This window comes from Apis florea, unplaced genomic scaffold, assembly GCF_048593485.1.
Source record: "Apis florea isolate Af1SG1 unplaced genomic scaffold, ASM4859348v1 contig_2492_pilon, whole genome shotgun sequence".
NCBI lineage: Eukaryota > Metazoa > Arthropoda > Insecta > Hymenoptera > Apidae > Apis > Apis florea.
In genome coordinates this window covers 1,410,243-1,425,667 of record NW_028256593.1, presented here as the reverse complement: position 1 = coordinate 1,425,667, position 15,425 = coordinate 1,410,243, and the positions used below count along the sequence as shown (strand labels likewise).

The 15,425-nt window shown below is 28.8% G+C and overlaps 2 protein-coding genes across 9 annotated transcripts; one reads left to right on the top strand and one right to left on the bottom strand.

Annotated features, from left to right (window-relative positions):
* Window positions 1-1,040: 1,040 nt before the first annotated feature.
* Acbp1 (Acyl-CoA binding protein 1) lies at window positions 1,041-2,474 on the top strand. The gene is made up of 3 exons (XM_003694088.4): window positions 1,041-1,114; window positions 1,270-1,384; window positions 1,770-2,474. Exons 1-3 carry the CDS (start codon window positions 1,100-1,102, stop codon window positions 1,907-1,909), a joined length of 270 nt encoding a protein of 89 aa, XP_003694136.1. The 5' UTR covers window positions 1,041-1,099; the 3' UTR covers window positions 1,910-2,474.
* Window positions 2,475-3,333: 859 nt separating this feature from the next.
* LOC100868333 (DnaJ heat shock protein family (Hsp40) member B6 mrj) lies at window positions 3,334-14,869 on the bottom strand. Of its 8 annotated transcripts, XM_012487167.3 has the most exons (9): window positions 14,649-14,826; window positions 14,164-14,397; window positions 7,702-7,812; window positions 7,178-7,287; window positions 6,238-6,348; window positions 5,256-5,432; window positions 4,702-4,963; window positions 4,463-4,552; window positions 3,334-3,830 (listed from the first exon to the last, which is right to left on the bottom strand). In XM_012487167.3, the coding sequence occupies exons 3-9, from the start codon at window positions 7,764-7,766 to the stop codon at window positions 3,662-3,664; spliced, it is 984 nt and encodes a 327-aa protein (XP_012342621.1). In that variant the 5' UTR covers window positions 7,767-7,812; window positions 14,164-14,397; window positions 14,649-14,826; the 3' UTR covers window positions 3,334-3,661. The 8 variants fall into 8 exon arrangements, with proteins under 8 accessions (XP_012342621.1, XP_012342625.1, XP_012342620.1 ...); XM_012487171.3 differs by lacking the exon at window positions 6,238-6,348 and having other exon boundaries at window positions 14,649-14,853; XM_012487166.3 differs by lacking the exon at window positions 14,164-14,397 and having other exon boundaries at window positions 14,649-14,837.
* Between the last annotated feature and the right edge of the window lie 556 nt (window positions 14,870-15,425).

Genomic DNA, 15,425 nt, shown 5'->3' with positions numbered 1-15,425 from the left:
AAGCATGATAAATAGAATATTTTATGTAACAATATTTGATTTTGATATTAATATTTTACTAACTAATATTATCAAATTTATCATAATAATCAAATAATGTCAATAATTATCAATAAATGATATCTTTTTTTTTCCACTAATTTCTAAATCCAGTAATTCATTGAATATTATACATGTATACAATTTGAAATATCAATACTGATATTTAAAAAATATACATTAATTTATTAATTTCATTGATTTAATTCATTATTTATTCATTATATATTTATTCATTTATGCTGGTGGTGTATTTATAAAATATTTATAGCGATTTATAAGCATTTTCATTATCGAAAACATACGCTAAAACAAAACGCTAAAAACATATTATTAACAATTTAATTCTATTTTAAAAGTTTTACTTTCCGAAATTATTTATAAAAATTTAAATTAGTTTAAAATTTACTTTTATAAAATAGTATTTAATATTTGTAATATTTATAATATTATTTTCAATGTCATTTTTAATTTTTTAAACTATGTATATATTTTTAAAGTTAATATAAAATAGAAAAAATACTTCGTATAGTTTAACACTAGGTAGAATAAATAAAAATTTATCAATTATATTTAGATTACAATTTTTAATTCAAATAGAACGACATTAAAATTAAAAATGGATTATTCGATTTTCTCTTACAAAGACAAATTGCACAATAACAATTTATCAGATTTTTATAATTTTAATATTAATAATATCAATAATTTTAATAATAATATTATTAATATCATCAACACTATAATAATTTGTTATAATATATATATATATATATACATATTATAATAAATTACTATAGTATATATATAATAACACGTATACATAATATATATGTATATATGTGTATGTATATTTTTTATTAATCAAGATCTCTCGAACATTATTGGTAATCATAAATTATGACTCATCATTATACCAAGTGGAATATTGAAGTGGGGGAAACTTAAACGAATCTTTCCAGCCAATATTCTGCAGTTCTGAATCAGTGCTTCACAGTACTTACTTAGAGGTTACTTAACTTAAAATATCAAAGTTTCAATATTTTTTGTTATTAAAACAATGACTCTAGACGAAGTAATTATTTTTATTATATTTCTAATTACTTATTTTTATTTTAATGTTTTTTGAATATATTGTATAATATATATTGTCATATATTGTATAATATTTCTTGTATTGTATATTATTTTAATAAAAATTATTTTTTTATTTATGTGTTTTTTTATCAGAAATTTAAGAAAGCTGCAGAGGAGGTGAAGGAATTAAGTGCTCCAGCGTCAGATGCTGATCTGCTTGAACTATATTCATTGTACAAGCAAGCTACTATTGGAGATTGTAATACATGTATGTAAAACAATATAATAATCCATTTAAAAAATGATATTCTATTTTGTTATTTACTATATTATATGTTATAGAAAACATTATATCTGTAAATATTGTAAAAAATCCTGAAGAAAAGTAAACTGGTTAGACTTTGGACTTTGTTAATACTAAAGAATTCAATTTATATTCATTATATTCAAGGTTATTTTACTTTTATTTTGACTTTGATCTTTTTTTTAATTTGCAATGCTAATTATCCATTTCTAGTAAAAATTATATGCAAAAACTTGAATTAAAATTTGAATGAGTTATTTTTATGATTTCAAAATTTTCAAAATTCTATATAATATTAACTAACTATATAATATTATTTTTTCTTTTAAAGAATATTGTAATTTTATAGCTAAACCAGGCATGCTGGATTTTAAAGGCAAAGCAAAGTGGGATGCTTGGGATAAGAGGAAGGGTATGAGTCAAGATGCTGCTAAAGAGCAGTACATTCATAAGGTGGAAGAACTGATATCCATCATTGGAAAGAAGTAATTTGCAATGTTAAAAATTTATATAGAAATTTTTATCTAATTTTATCTTTTTTATATTCTTATAAATGTGCAATTTATTATATTTTATATCAGGGTATAATAGTTGCAAAAATGTTTAAATACTTTTTGAAATAATTATTTTGATATTATATATATAATTTCAAGATTTGTATATTGTATAGACAAAAATTATTATAAATATAATAATATTAAAAAGGAATTGATATATCGAATTGACGAATTAATTTTCTCGTGGTAGCTGAATTTATTTTGCTATCACTTTGATTAGCTATATACAACGTCGATGTTGTTAACTTGGAACAAGTCAACATATGCAGTATATGCATTATAATGTACTTAATACATATACACGATTTTTAATACCACATCGAAGCGTATAATGATGAAAATATTAAAAAAGAAATATAATTTTCTCTTCATTAAACTTTTACATTGTTCACCTACTGTTTTTATATAAATTATATTCTAAATTTTGTTATATGAATATTGTAAATTCAGAAGTTGAGGAAAGAAGAAGAAATAAAGTGACAATTACTTTGATACAATATAACATTTTAAATTAACGTTGAACTTCCATATAATTGTTATTTTAAACATAAAAAGAGAAAAATCATCAGACAAGATATAATATTGAATATTGATAAAGTGTAATGAAATATATATTAACGTACATTAATGATGTTTTTTTTCTCCACGTTTAACATTTTTTTGCTTATTATTATATACACATACACAAGAAACTAACTAAGAAAAGCAAATAGGATTACGACATTTAAATTGCTTACGAACATTTCCGCAACACAAAAACTTAGCCCTGTTTATGCGTCAATTTTGTTTACAGATTCAATTATAAAGAAAATGGAGCACATTTCTTCCATAGTGAATGCTTTACTGCATTTTAAAAATAAAAAAAAAGGAAAAAATCTAATGTAGCAAAAACTGTCGTAATACAATTTTATCTTTTAAGAGCACTTGTTAGCAAATCGATCTTGATATTTAAAACGAATACGCATGATGGAACTCATTCATATGTGTATGTGTGTGTCCTATTCGCATAAAAATGAAATATGTGTATGTATAATACGTTAAATTCGTTCAAACTCAGTCGATGTGTATATATGTGTTCGAAATTCGCGCGACTTACTTACAAATAAAAATCTAGTAATTATAACTTACGATATAATGAATTAATCCTCTAAGAAATCTAGAATAAGCGAAACTTACCGTATTAAAAGTAAAACGCCAGATTTTGAACGGAAACGACGCGCTATCTATAAAACGCAACAGAATGTTCTGTAGTAACAACTTTTATCTGTTTTTTTCACAGAAAGCAGGGCCTCTTCTCTCTCTTTCATACACTCTTTCTTTCTCTCTCTCTTTCTCTCAATAGCGAACAAGAATTAATTAAACACACCACTTTCGATGCAAAATCTTACAATGAATTTTGCAGCGAATTTTTTATTGATCAAATCGAACATGTGTAGCTAGTCGAAGCTAAGCCACTAAAAGTTTTTTTTTTTTTTTTTTTTTTTTTTTTTTTTTAATTCCGATTATTGAAACAATAGCAAAAACGATGTTGCGGAAAAAGACATAATTTACAACATCAGTTTCGTAAATGATACACGTACGTATGTAATATATGTATATGTGTTTGATTCGAAAAAAAAAAACAAAGAGACCAAAATTAAAAAAATAAGGAAACGAATGAGAGAAGGTTGTAAGAGTGTTGCCTCTATTTTCTCTTACTCTTATCGTGCTTCTTAGTGAGAACTGGATGATGGTGCGTCTTTATTCTGCTAGCCTTCTGATGGTCACCATGGACTGTTCTCGAGTTCTGGCCAGCCATCGAGATATCGCTGGCACTGTCGGTCAGCTGGCGACTTGTCGATGACTCGTCAAACCTGGTAAAACAGAGAAGGTGACGGGAACAAAAGCTCAAGTAGCATTTCGTTGCGGCTGTTTTGCTTAAAATGTTAGTTTATCCAAATTAAGCAATTTTTCTGCTTTCATTATGTTTTAAACGGGCTCGATCGCTCGAGCTTAGAGATCCAATCACTGTCATCGAATTCCGTCGAGTAATCGTTGTTTCTGAAAATCTCGTTGCTCTGTTTTTTTTTTTTTTTTTAAATGATAAATATTTGTACATATATTTGTACATATATTTTGTTGTTCTCTTGTTGTACAATATGTGGAAAAGTGCGTCGACCAGCGGCACTACTACATCATTTAAACAGCACTTTAACAAAGTATTTCAACGAAAAATGAAGAAGTCAGTTGATGAATAGATGATCTAAATAAGAAGAACATTTTATATTGTTAAATAGCCGCGGTCACTTGTCGAAAAAATCAATTATGCTCTTTTTTCTTTCTATTTTTATGTTCATTATCGTTCAGGTAGTTAGGTAGCAGGAACACAACATCTTAGTAGAGCGCAGAAATATTACTCGCAAACGTGACGCGACGACAGGAATTTCTCAATTGCCGAGCGGAGATCGAGCGAGCGTTCTTGAGAAGAGAACTGATTTAACTGTACGTTATTGATTGTGGCACGCCGTTCACCGTCTTTGACTTCAGCACATCATTCTCGTATGACATTATTGTTTCCTTTCCATTTTCATAAACTCTGTAACAATTGTACACACAAAACATTATTGACTGTTTCAAATGATATAATTACACTCTATTACAATTTTTTGTAATATTTTATAAAATCATATAGTCTATTTAATTTTTATAATAATATTTTTAAAAAGTTCTAACGATCAATCTTACTTTTTGGTAGTAATCTTTTTGCCATTGATGAAGCGAGTTGAAGTACTTGTCCGTTTTACGGCACCACCACCACTGGTTCCACCGAAACTTGTGAACGCATTGAATGAAGTAAAGTTTCCTGATGTACCTTCAAAAAATTCGTTGAGTGGTGAAAAACCGAAATGAGAAACTCCTAATGGGCCAAAGAAGGACGTGCTTATGCTGTTACTGCTGGGATGACTATGCCTTTGTGATCCAAGACGCACACCAACTCCAGCAAGGTCTTTAGGAAAATTAGGATATCGTTAATCACGTGATTTTATCATAGGAACTATTTTCAATAATTTTTTTTATTATTTGGTTAATTACTTAAATATATGTTTACCATTCGGTTAATTACTTAAATATATATTTACCATTCGGTTAATTACTTAAATATATGTTTACCATTCAATGGACAAGGTAAATTTCTTAATATGGAAATTCATTTATATGCTCAGATTACATTTCATATGTCTTAGGATATATAAACTAATTGGTATGACATAGATTAACTAGAAACATAAATAACTTACCAGAAAATAAATCTTCAAAAGATGACCCGCCGAAAAATTCTCTAAATACTTCTTCAGGATCTCTGAACATGAAAGTGCCAGCAAAGTGTGGATCAAAGTCTTCCTTATGTCGCCTCTTGCCACCAGGCATTTGAAGTCCTTCCTTTCCATATTGATCATAAACCCTCCTTTTCTTTTCTGAAAAGCAAATAAGACAAAAAGTTGTTATTACTAATCATGAAATAATATATGAATGCAGATCGCTTTGGTTTTATTTGCTCCAAATTCCAAGAAGCAAGTACTGCAAAGGCTTGCCAGGTTAGTAGAGTACGTTGAATGATGTCTAACATCAATTTGAGATCGTCCACCACAAGAGCAAAATCAATGGAAGAGAGTGATAATGATAAATGAAAGGAATATAGATAATCTTCGAAGAATTTGAAATAGTTTTTAAAAAAGTTTTTAATTTTTATATAAAATTTATTTCTAATTGATTTAAATACAATGGAATAGTATGCTTCTTCGAAGATTTGCCTTTATGAAGGAAAATTATTGATTGCAAGTTGGTTTTTTCATGTTTTCAATCAGTCGAGCAATGGCAAAATGGTTAGAAATGCAGGCAATATTATCTGCGTTTACGGCGACTCATACAAAGAGAAAAAAGTATCTTTTGAGTTTTCCACAAGGATTCGTAAAGAAATTGATCAGAAAACTTCATCAGAATGATGAATTCTATGAATTTGAGCAAGGAATTATTTTTTTAAGGCAAATAAGGGATTAGGTATTTGAGATTTGATGAATTCTTCACCAATAAAATCTTTGCATCTAAATCTCAAAATAGTAATATTTCTATGTGTACATTTTTTCTTAGATTAAAAAAGAAAAAAAAAATCAAAACCAAATTCGAAATAAATTATTAAGAGAAAAAAAGAAAAACAATAAATAAAAGAAAACGAAGGAAAATGTCTATCACTCTCAAAGTCTTTTTTCTCTTAAGTGGTACCGAAATATCGCTGGAAAGGAGAGTCAAAGAAACTCCGGTAGGTGAATCCACGGCCGGGCCTTGATGATGCCTTCTGATACAATCGTTGGTCGTAGGTTCGTCTCTTCGCATCTGGACATCGAGCACGGTCACGAGAGATCATCCGGAAACAAACATTTCTAATTGAATTTTTTTTTTATTTCCTTCCACATTTGTTGACACGACACGGTTCATCGATTGTAGCAGCGATGCTTCGGCTAAAGAGTTGCTCTCTGTTTAAGCCTGGCTCAATTCTCGAGTTTCAATAATACTTCCATCAATCTTTTTACTAAATGTAATAAAAAAATATAAACACAACATAATAAATATAAAAGCATAAAAACAAAATAAAACTTCTAGAAACTCAAGAATTAGAATTTTGGAGCTTATTCGCAGCCCTATTTTTTTCTAAAAAATTTTATTGTATATAAAAATTATTATATAAGTATATAATTGTCAAAATTTCCTTCTGTAAACTGTCAAACTTCAATTATTATTGGACAACGATTAATTCTCATTAATCAATTTCGTTTATTTGCTATCAGATACTGGTTATGAAACAACTATTCATAAAGGAGAATCGATACGTTCTAGATTGAACTGTTGACTCCCAGAATAAGTTGTACTACTTGGAAACCGCTCGAAAGAGAAGGCTCATGCGAAATTCGGCTTTGCTGACAAGCAATGGTTACTATCATTCGTCTCCCGTTGGCATCGCGACGCTGTTTTCATTACTAAAGCTAGCTAGCGTCAATTAATCGAAGCCGCAGAGAGACAAAAGTGTAATTAGAATTATTATCATTTAGAAAATTTTTCAGATTGAAATTTTTAACGATTAAATACGATATCGTTGATAATTTTGTAATTATATAAAGCACAGCTTCAGTCGAAAGTAAGTGATCGAGGAAGAACTGAAGCTTACCATCACTTAGCACTTCATATGCCTCAGATATTTCTTTAAATCTCTTGTTTGCTTCCTCCAAATTTTCAGGATTTTTATCCGGATGCCATCTCAGCGCCAATTTTCTATATCTGTAAAGTAATTTTCTTTATTTAATTAACGTTTCAAGGATGTTTCTATTGTAAAAAAAGTTTCTTGACTTTTTGAACTAAGAAGAACTAAGAACACGGTTCTTGGATCATTGCCAGTTGTTTCAACAGAAGTAAAAAGATATTCATTCAATCTTTCTCCACGCATTGCGTTTACAATTTATAAAATAAAATAGCATCAACATTTTAACTTATTTTCAATATAAAATTTTCTTAAAAGGCAAACATCAATCATGATTTGCAACAACGAATTTTACACAAAATTGTTCAGCCAATTATAAGAAAATTAGATTAAGAAGAAAGAAAATTTCAAGTAAATATTTAAATACTTTACTACAACTTTCTGTTGAAGGAGCTGGACTTTTTTGACATCATTTTCACTATGTTATTACTTACGCCTTTTTGATATCTCCGCTCGTGGCGGTTCGCTGCACTTCTAGCACTTTGTAATAGTCAACCATCGTTCACACAATATTCACGCTCGGATGTTAGGGCTTAGGTAACCACCTGTGAAACAAAGAAATGGTTATAGTAATTAACAAATCAATTGACAAGCACGCAACGAAATATGAACGAATCATCAAGGAAAAATACATTTGCCGTTTTGTTTTGATAAGTTTAATTTCTCTAAACATGGTATGAACATTTGATATTACAATGTGAAAGATGAATATGTGTCAACGATTTTTCTGATGAATGATGAATCCGATTCTGTTGCTTATTGACTTCCTAAGTTTTCTTAAACAAAGATCTGTTTTCGTTTCAGATTTATTTTACAATATTAACAATATTAAATATAAATTTGATAAGAACATATGAAAAGCAATAGAAAAATGATTTCAAGTAACTATAGTTAATTGTTACAAGATTATTGAATTGGTTAATTGGTAATTTAAAAGCAAAAATTAAATATTAAAAGTGATTTCCAGTGAAATTCTCTCTTCAAAGAAACTTCCGACCACCTGTTGCTCATTAAAGCATCTGAAAAGTGTTAAATCATCCTTTGTACAATAAAAAGAATACTCGAATTAATTCACACTCAGATTACATCCAACAAAACTGCAAAACTAAGGAAATTCAGGCTTTTTCTGTTTCATAAATTTTTCAAGAATCAAAATAAATAGAATAAAAAGAAAATTAATGATGGCAGAAGTAGAATTGTAGACAATCCAAGAATCGTTGGAATGTATTTCATTGAATGACAATTGAAGACCGACGAAAAAAGGCAGTAACTTTCTAAAATAGTTCCCACATATTATGTATGTATTCCAGTGAACGCATAAATATATTCCACTAAGTTAATTTTAAGTGTCATCTTCGAAATAGTCGGCAAGCATTATATAAATGGCTTCTCCTGTGTCGTGGAAAAGAAAATTGTCCATCCATTTCAGTTATATTGTCTCGTTTCTCTGTCTCAAGAAAATAATCATAATCATATTTGGAAAAATAAAAATTGGCCAGACACATTTACAAATCTTGTTGCATAGAATTAAATCAATTTAAAATTTTAAACTTACACAAACGACTTTTTCTCCACATTACACATTTTTCACCGTTGAATTGAATCACGCTGAAACTTGTTTCACATGGATTAATTATTCCGAAGTAGTAAAAAGATTTTGAATTTTAAACAGAATTGTTGTGACAATGGCGGAAGTAATTAAATGATCTCACAGGAGTTTACACAGGAACTATGGAGAGTATAAGTATAAGAGAATGTTTAGTGGAGAGCTGAGAGCTCAAAGTCAAAGACTGGACTAACGAAAACGCTAAAGTTAGCTGAGACGTGTATCGAAAATAGTTGGAAATACGGAGGTGGAGGTCATTACGATATCCCACTTCACGGCTTCTTCACGTCCCTCCCTCCACTTGGTGGGCAAGAAAAACCAGCCTGCTTGCATTCTGCTCGTTCCATTACTTCGATCAGCCAACAGAACTATAGATTGAATGTACTGAATCATATGTACCAAAACACTTCATTGGTCTTGACATCCAAGATGAAGTAGTCTTCGGGTGAAAATATTTGATTTTATTAATTTTCACTTTTTTTTTTTTTCTTTTGGAAAAAACCAAATTTGGAAAGTGAATCATTTTATGTGTCTGATCAGTTTAATGGAATACAAAGACTGTTTATTCAAAGGTGTTTTGCTTTAAAAAATTAATTCGTCGAAATTAATGTGCCATGATTTAAAATGATCGACTTTGGTCAATTCTTGGTCGTGTCTCGTGATATTAATTGAAGTTCTCGTGTGAAATCGTTGGAGTGTGTTAGTAGGTGAACAGGAATTCTTTCTGCGCGCCAGGTGAACCACGTTTCATGTCCATACACGATTGTGGAAGCCACCTCCGCGATCAGGTCGAGGACGTTGGTCCGTTTTGCTACAAATGATTTTGCTTCCTACCTCTGTTCATATATATATAAATCTTCTATGTTTTATCTTAAAAATTAGACAAATTTCTTCGATATATTTCAATATATTTCATCACCGGGAGTGTCATCTCTTTTATCAATAAAGCAAAAAGAAGTGGTTTTATTAATTATCAATATTCATAAAATTCAGTGGAGAAGAAATAAATCCAATCCATGAATTAGAAAGCATTCTGTAGCTTATAATAAATCTGCTCGGAAGAATCGCAAAATCCATGAGTCACAAGTTTCGGTGGTGATTTTGGCCTGCCTACACGCAGAACCCGTGTCTCAGGTAAAATCATGCGAACAGTCATCGCGACGTGGGTCGTCGTGGGCGTTATTCCAACTCGTCGAGAGGGAGAACACCTTTCCACTTGATACATTGTCCTTACACGATAATTCCATTTTCTATCGTACTTATTAAGCATAATAATCTGAAAACTTAATTCAATCCATCATTTTTTTTTAAAAATATTTTTCGGTCCCGGATGATTGTACATCAAACAATTTCATTTCTTCCGAGACATTTCTTTACTATGTAACGAGTGGGAAAACTTTCTAAAACGAGTCAACAATTCTAAACCGGTAATTTCTTCCAAGGAAACTGATGACACCGATGGAATTTTCCGGTTTTACTAAGACATTCGCGTCTTTGTATTTTTCAATGTGGTTTCATACAGTGAGAAAAGTAGATCAGCCAAGAGGTGCTTTAGTGATTTCAGAACACAGGTTGGAAACGGGTCTTCGATATTTAAAATTCAACGGCACCTCGGTGGACGGACTCGAACTGGACTTGAACGGTTTACGTAACATGCAATTCCGAATGTTTTGGATGCCTATTGTGTTCGTAACGTAAGGAAGGCTGTCTGTCTTATCAATGAAGAAAAATCCTTCTTATAGAATTATACAACCCTTGAGGATGAGGATGCTTGATCTTGACTAAAATAGATTTGAAGAACATCCGATTCTTTTTAACATCTCGATGATATGTGAAAAAATTTGATAATTGATTATCTGGATGGTTTTTTCCCTCAAATTGATAATTAGTAAATATTTCATGATAATCTGAAAATGACTTGGACCGGAACAATTAGAACGGATTTGCAATAAAAAAAAAATTAATTGTCTAGATATGCATTGGTTGTTAATAAACGCCACGTACCAGTTTTGGTCTTGACATTCGTCCAAACATAATCGTCGAAGTCGAGAAATCATTCGGGCACTACTCCAAGAATGGAAAGATCGGCCACAAGGCGATCTCGTTATTCTTATGTTGAGCGTTAAATCATTATCCCATTTCGAATACCAATTTTCACATCTTCTTCAAACTTTCATGTAACATGACTTTCATATGTATAAACGAAAACGATTTTTAGAATTTGTAATGTCTTTTCCTGTAATATATTCTTCATTTTTTATATCATAAGTATATGGTGAAAAATATTATTTCTTCAATTACTATTTTTTTATCTTTTTTTTTTAAAAAGAATTTTCATTTGAAGAAATTAAAATTTTTAAATTCTTTTTATTTTCTTACTGCAGATCGATAAATATGAAAAATAAATGAGATATGATGAAAAGAAAAAAGATCGTACTGATATAACATTTTCCATTTTCTAGAGAAGGGAAAAAAAAAAAAAAAAAAATTATACACTGTGAGATATATAAATTGATGCGCAATATTTACCTGAAAATGTGCCCCCGCAAAAAACGCGTGTGGCAATTATGCGCGAGTGCACACGTATCGCGAGCGTGACACTTCCGTTTGTCACACTGCTCTTCGTTTTTACAATCTTGTAAGGAAACGATTCAAATGATATATTTCTTAAGGAGAGAGGAAAAAAGAAAAAAAAAAGAATACACAAAAAAATTCTTCTATATTATACGATTAAACATCCGTTAAAAAATATTATTTATAAATATTTATTATTACGAATGTTAACTAAATATTTTAGAAACATGTGATGTGGATTTTTTAGTTGAAAATTGTACTTTTGACGATCCTATTATCCTATTATCAATGGAAGTCGAAAACTGTAATTAAATAAACTCTCAAGGTCATTGAGAAGCATATCCCACCATTTTAATGAGTTAGATTCAAAAATTTCTTTAAAAAAATTATTTGTAAATATCAATTTTAATGTATTATATCCATAGATAACTTTCAAGAAAAATGTAGCATGACGTGAGTGGCAATATGTTATTTGAAAGATTAGTCACAAAAGATCATAACTTCTTGAATAGAAATCATTGATCATAATCTCTAGAATGTATAAAACCAATGAAATATGAGTATTAAATGTTTAAAAAAATCTTTAGGAGCATGATTAGGAACATGAAAAAATAATTGATTCTATGGAAAATATGAGACGCAGATGAGACAGAAACTCAAGAGGAGGAGAAAGACGGTGGGCGTTCTTTTGCACTCTTTGAGGTGTGATGTCAGTTTTACATATTCGGGCACTGTGAGCGACGTATCGAGAAAAAAGGATCTCGAGAGAAATTGTTCTTTGTATTGGTCACTGGCAGAAGAATGATCTCGGCCATTCTTGTTCGTTTGAAGTACCATTCTGGACATATCCTTTGTCCCTCGAGATGTCAAGTATATAAACATTTCTGCAATTTTTGTGATTGAAATATTCTCTAATGTATCACATATATTTCAATCTACTTTCTCATCCATTATATTAAAATAATCAATGTGTCATCTTAATCTTAAAAAGAAAGAACTTCGTAAGAATCCTTACCGGTATGTTATAGATCTGTATAAGTGTATATAATATACAAATATATACAAATATATATATATATATATATGTAGTTTATATTCAAATGAATATACCATACACTGGCTATTTCTAATCCATCGATTTATCTTCACATACTATATAAATATACCGAGACATTACTGGCAGCTTCGATAACGATGCACAGTTGCATGATATTGCGTAACCGGGACCATTAAATATGTCATTTTGCTTCTCCTTACCAAAGGATTAGATGGACCTTGCTCTTCTAAGCTTTGGCGTTTATCTTTGGGAAAACAATGCATACGCAACACATGTTGCGCTAGGTCGGTGCTAGAAAATGTCGGATAAAAGGGTCTAGGACAGCCTTAGCCAGCGCTGTTTAATTTTAGTTGCATATCTTTTATAGACCTCTGATATTTTTAAAATCTTCCACCACTTCAACTTTTAATTTGATTTCTAATCAATGATAATTGATATCATACTTCTTGATAATTAACAGTATGATATAATAAGTTCTATGTAGAAATTAAAAGGATAAACATCCTTCCTGCTTTTTTTCAGTATACAATTAAATTTAATTTACAAATGGCTGGTTATGCTATATAACTGATGATTAAAATATAGTTATGATAAAAATATAGTTATTTTAATAAAATGTTATTGCAAAATAGACAATTCCATTTATATTATTAATTAATTATTGATTTATTATTAAATTATTAATTTTATGATGCATGAAGATACATATAGATAGTTAAATCATAGATAATTGTTTTTCCAAATGATATTTCATATTGTTGAAAAAAATTGAAAACAAACAAAACTATTCAAGTGAATTTGTGCTTGACGATCTCTTTTTTGGACTTACAATTTATTTTGTACAGAATTTTTATTGTACGATAACAAATGTTTTGTGAAGAATTCAATTTGATGAGAAATTTCAATTGATAAGAAAAATGATTGCAAATTGATTAAATTGTATTATATAAACTGAATATTTAGCATTTTGAGAAAAATACTATAAATCTATTTTAAAAGTACTATATATCGGTTGCTACATTTACTGAAAAATCTATGATAAATGATATAATAATGATATAACTGATAATATATAAAACTTATAGAGCGTTATTAGAATATAATATTAATATAATCAAATGTATGATATAGAATAAATAGACATTATATAGAAACTAAGGTGCTTGTCCTATGTTTATAAATAGTTATGTACATATGCATGCAAATTTAATAATAAAATAGTAAGATATAAGATAGTTTGAAGAACTTAATAAAATTTGAATATTTCAAAAATATAAAATAAATTTATAATATTAAAAAATAATTTCACAAACTTTAAAATAATTAAAATTAAATAAAAAATTTAATTTTATCTTTTTCATATCTGTGTTTAATATTATATAATATATAAAAATATTTATAAAATCAAATGAAAAATTATTTATAATCATTAATTATTAGTATTAAACAATATTGTGCAAGTTGGAAAACTGATATTAATTATTTTCATAAACGTTATAATTCAATTAATATGAAATATCAATTCATACAAAAACATAGGAATAAGATAAATTGATCAGGAAATTTCAAATTAAACGATAAATTCTAGAAATTTATGTAAATTAATCTCTAAAGATACATATTTCGACTTCTAAAATATATCATTCTAGAAAAAATTACCGTTGTAAGATGGAAAATCGAAAAAGTCTCGTTACGTTGGTTGCTAAGGATGCGACTTGATGTTTCTAGCCGTGACACAGGCTGGTTTTCGCGAATTTCCACACGAGGATGTTTTTCTGATAATGATTCGACGGTAGCGTACTTATCTTTTATCTAACAACAGTAGACCACGATATGGACATTATCGATAGTAAATGGCACGAGTAGTTTCTTTCGTCTAGGATTGCAAAAAGCCTGTAACATTCACGATACGATTGTTGTCGATAGTATCGAGAAATGCGTTGTCACGGTGCATGAAAGATATATTACTTGCAAATAAGTAAAACGACAATATGATATACAGAAAATAATACCAAACAACATGTTAATCTAGAAATTTTCGAATGGAACCTGTTTCACGATGTTAAAACTATTCTTCTCGGCGACGTAGTTTCGAGGTGGTAATGGTTAAATTTTTAGGAAAAAACACATGATCATAGTCTTACCTAGAAGTGGCTCCTGCTTCTTCTTCGCCGTTCACGCTCGGCAACGAATTTTCCACGAAAAAACGAATTATTGTTTTCTTTTAGATTGAGAATCAGACACACAGTGGACGAGAAGCGACAATCTCGCAAAAAAGTAGAGAAATGCGACTACCGCTTGAAGTTGGTGCAAACAAAGGTCGATATTCAATATGGCCGTCCGTTTCGATTTTTCTAGAGTCGTTACGTGCTTGCTTTTTAGCGGACGTTCCATACGCTTTGTTTATTGATCTGATAATTAAATTTTTTTGTTGATGATTAGAATTATAATTTTAAAATAAAAATTGTTTTATCATTGCATTATAATAAGTATAATTACAATATAAAATTTTTCGAAGATTTTTGAATTTTTATAAGAAATAATTCATATTTATATTTATGTTAAATTGAAATAATTTATTGAAATTTTTGATATATGATATATATCATAGAATCTATTTATAAAGAAATTATAAAAACACTTTATAAAAAAAATTAATAGCATATGTTTGTAAAAAAAACTTAAAACGCAATTAACAATATTCAAACTTAAATTTTAAATGAAGTGACTCATAGTAATAAAATTGAAGATAAAACTAATTTTGACGTTGTAAATATTTTATCTTAATATAATATTTTTTAAATTAACATATGTAAAAAAATCAATTTAAAATTTAAATTAATTTGAATTCTTTTTAAATAAAAATTAAATATGAATTCAAGGAAATTTGTTATTAAATAAATTTTATTCATTTAAAAAAA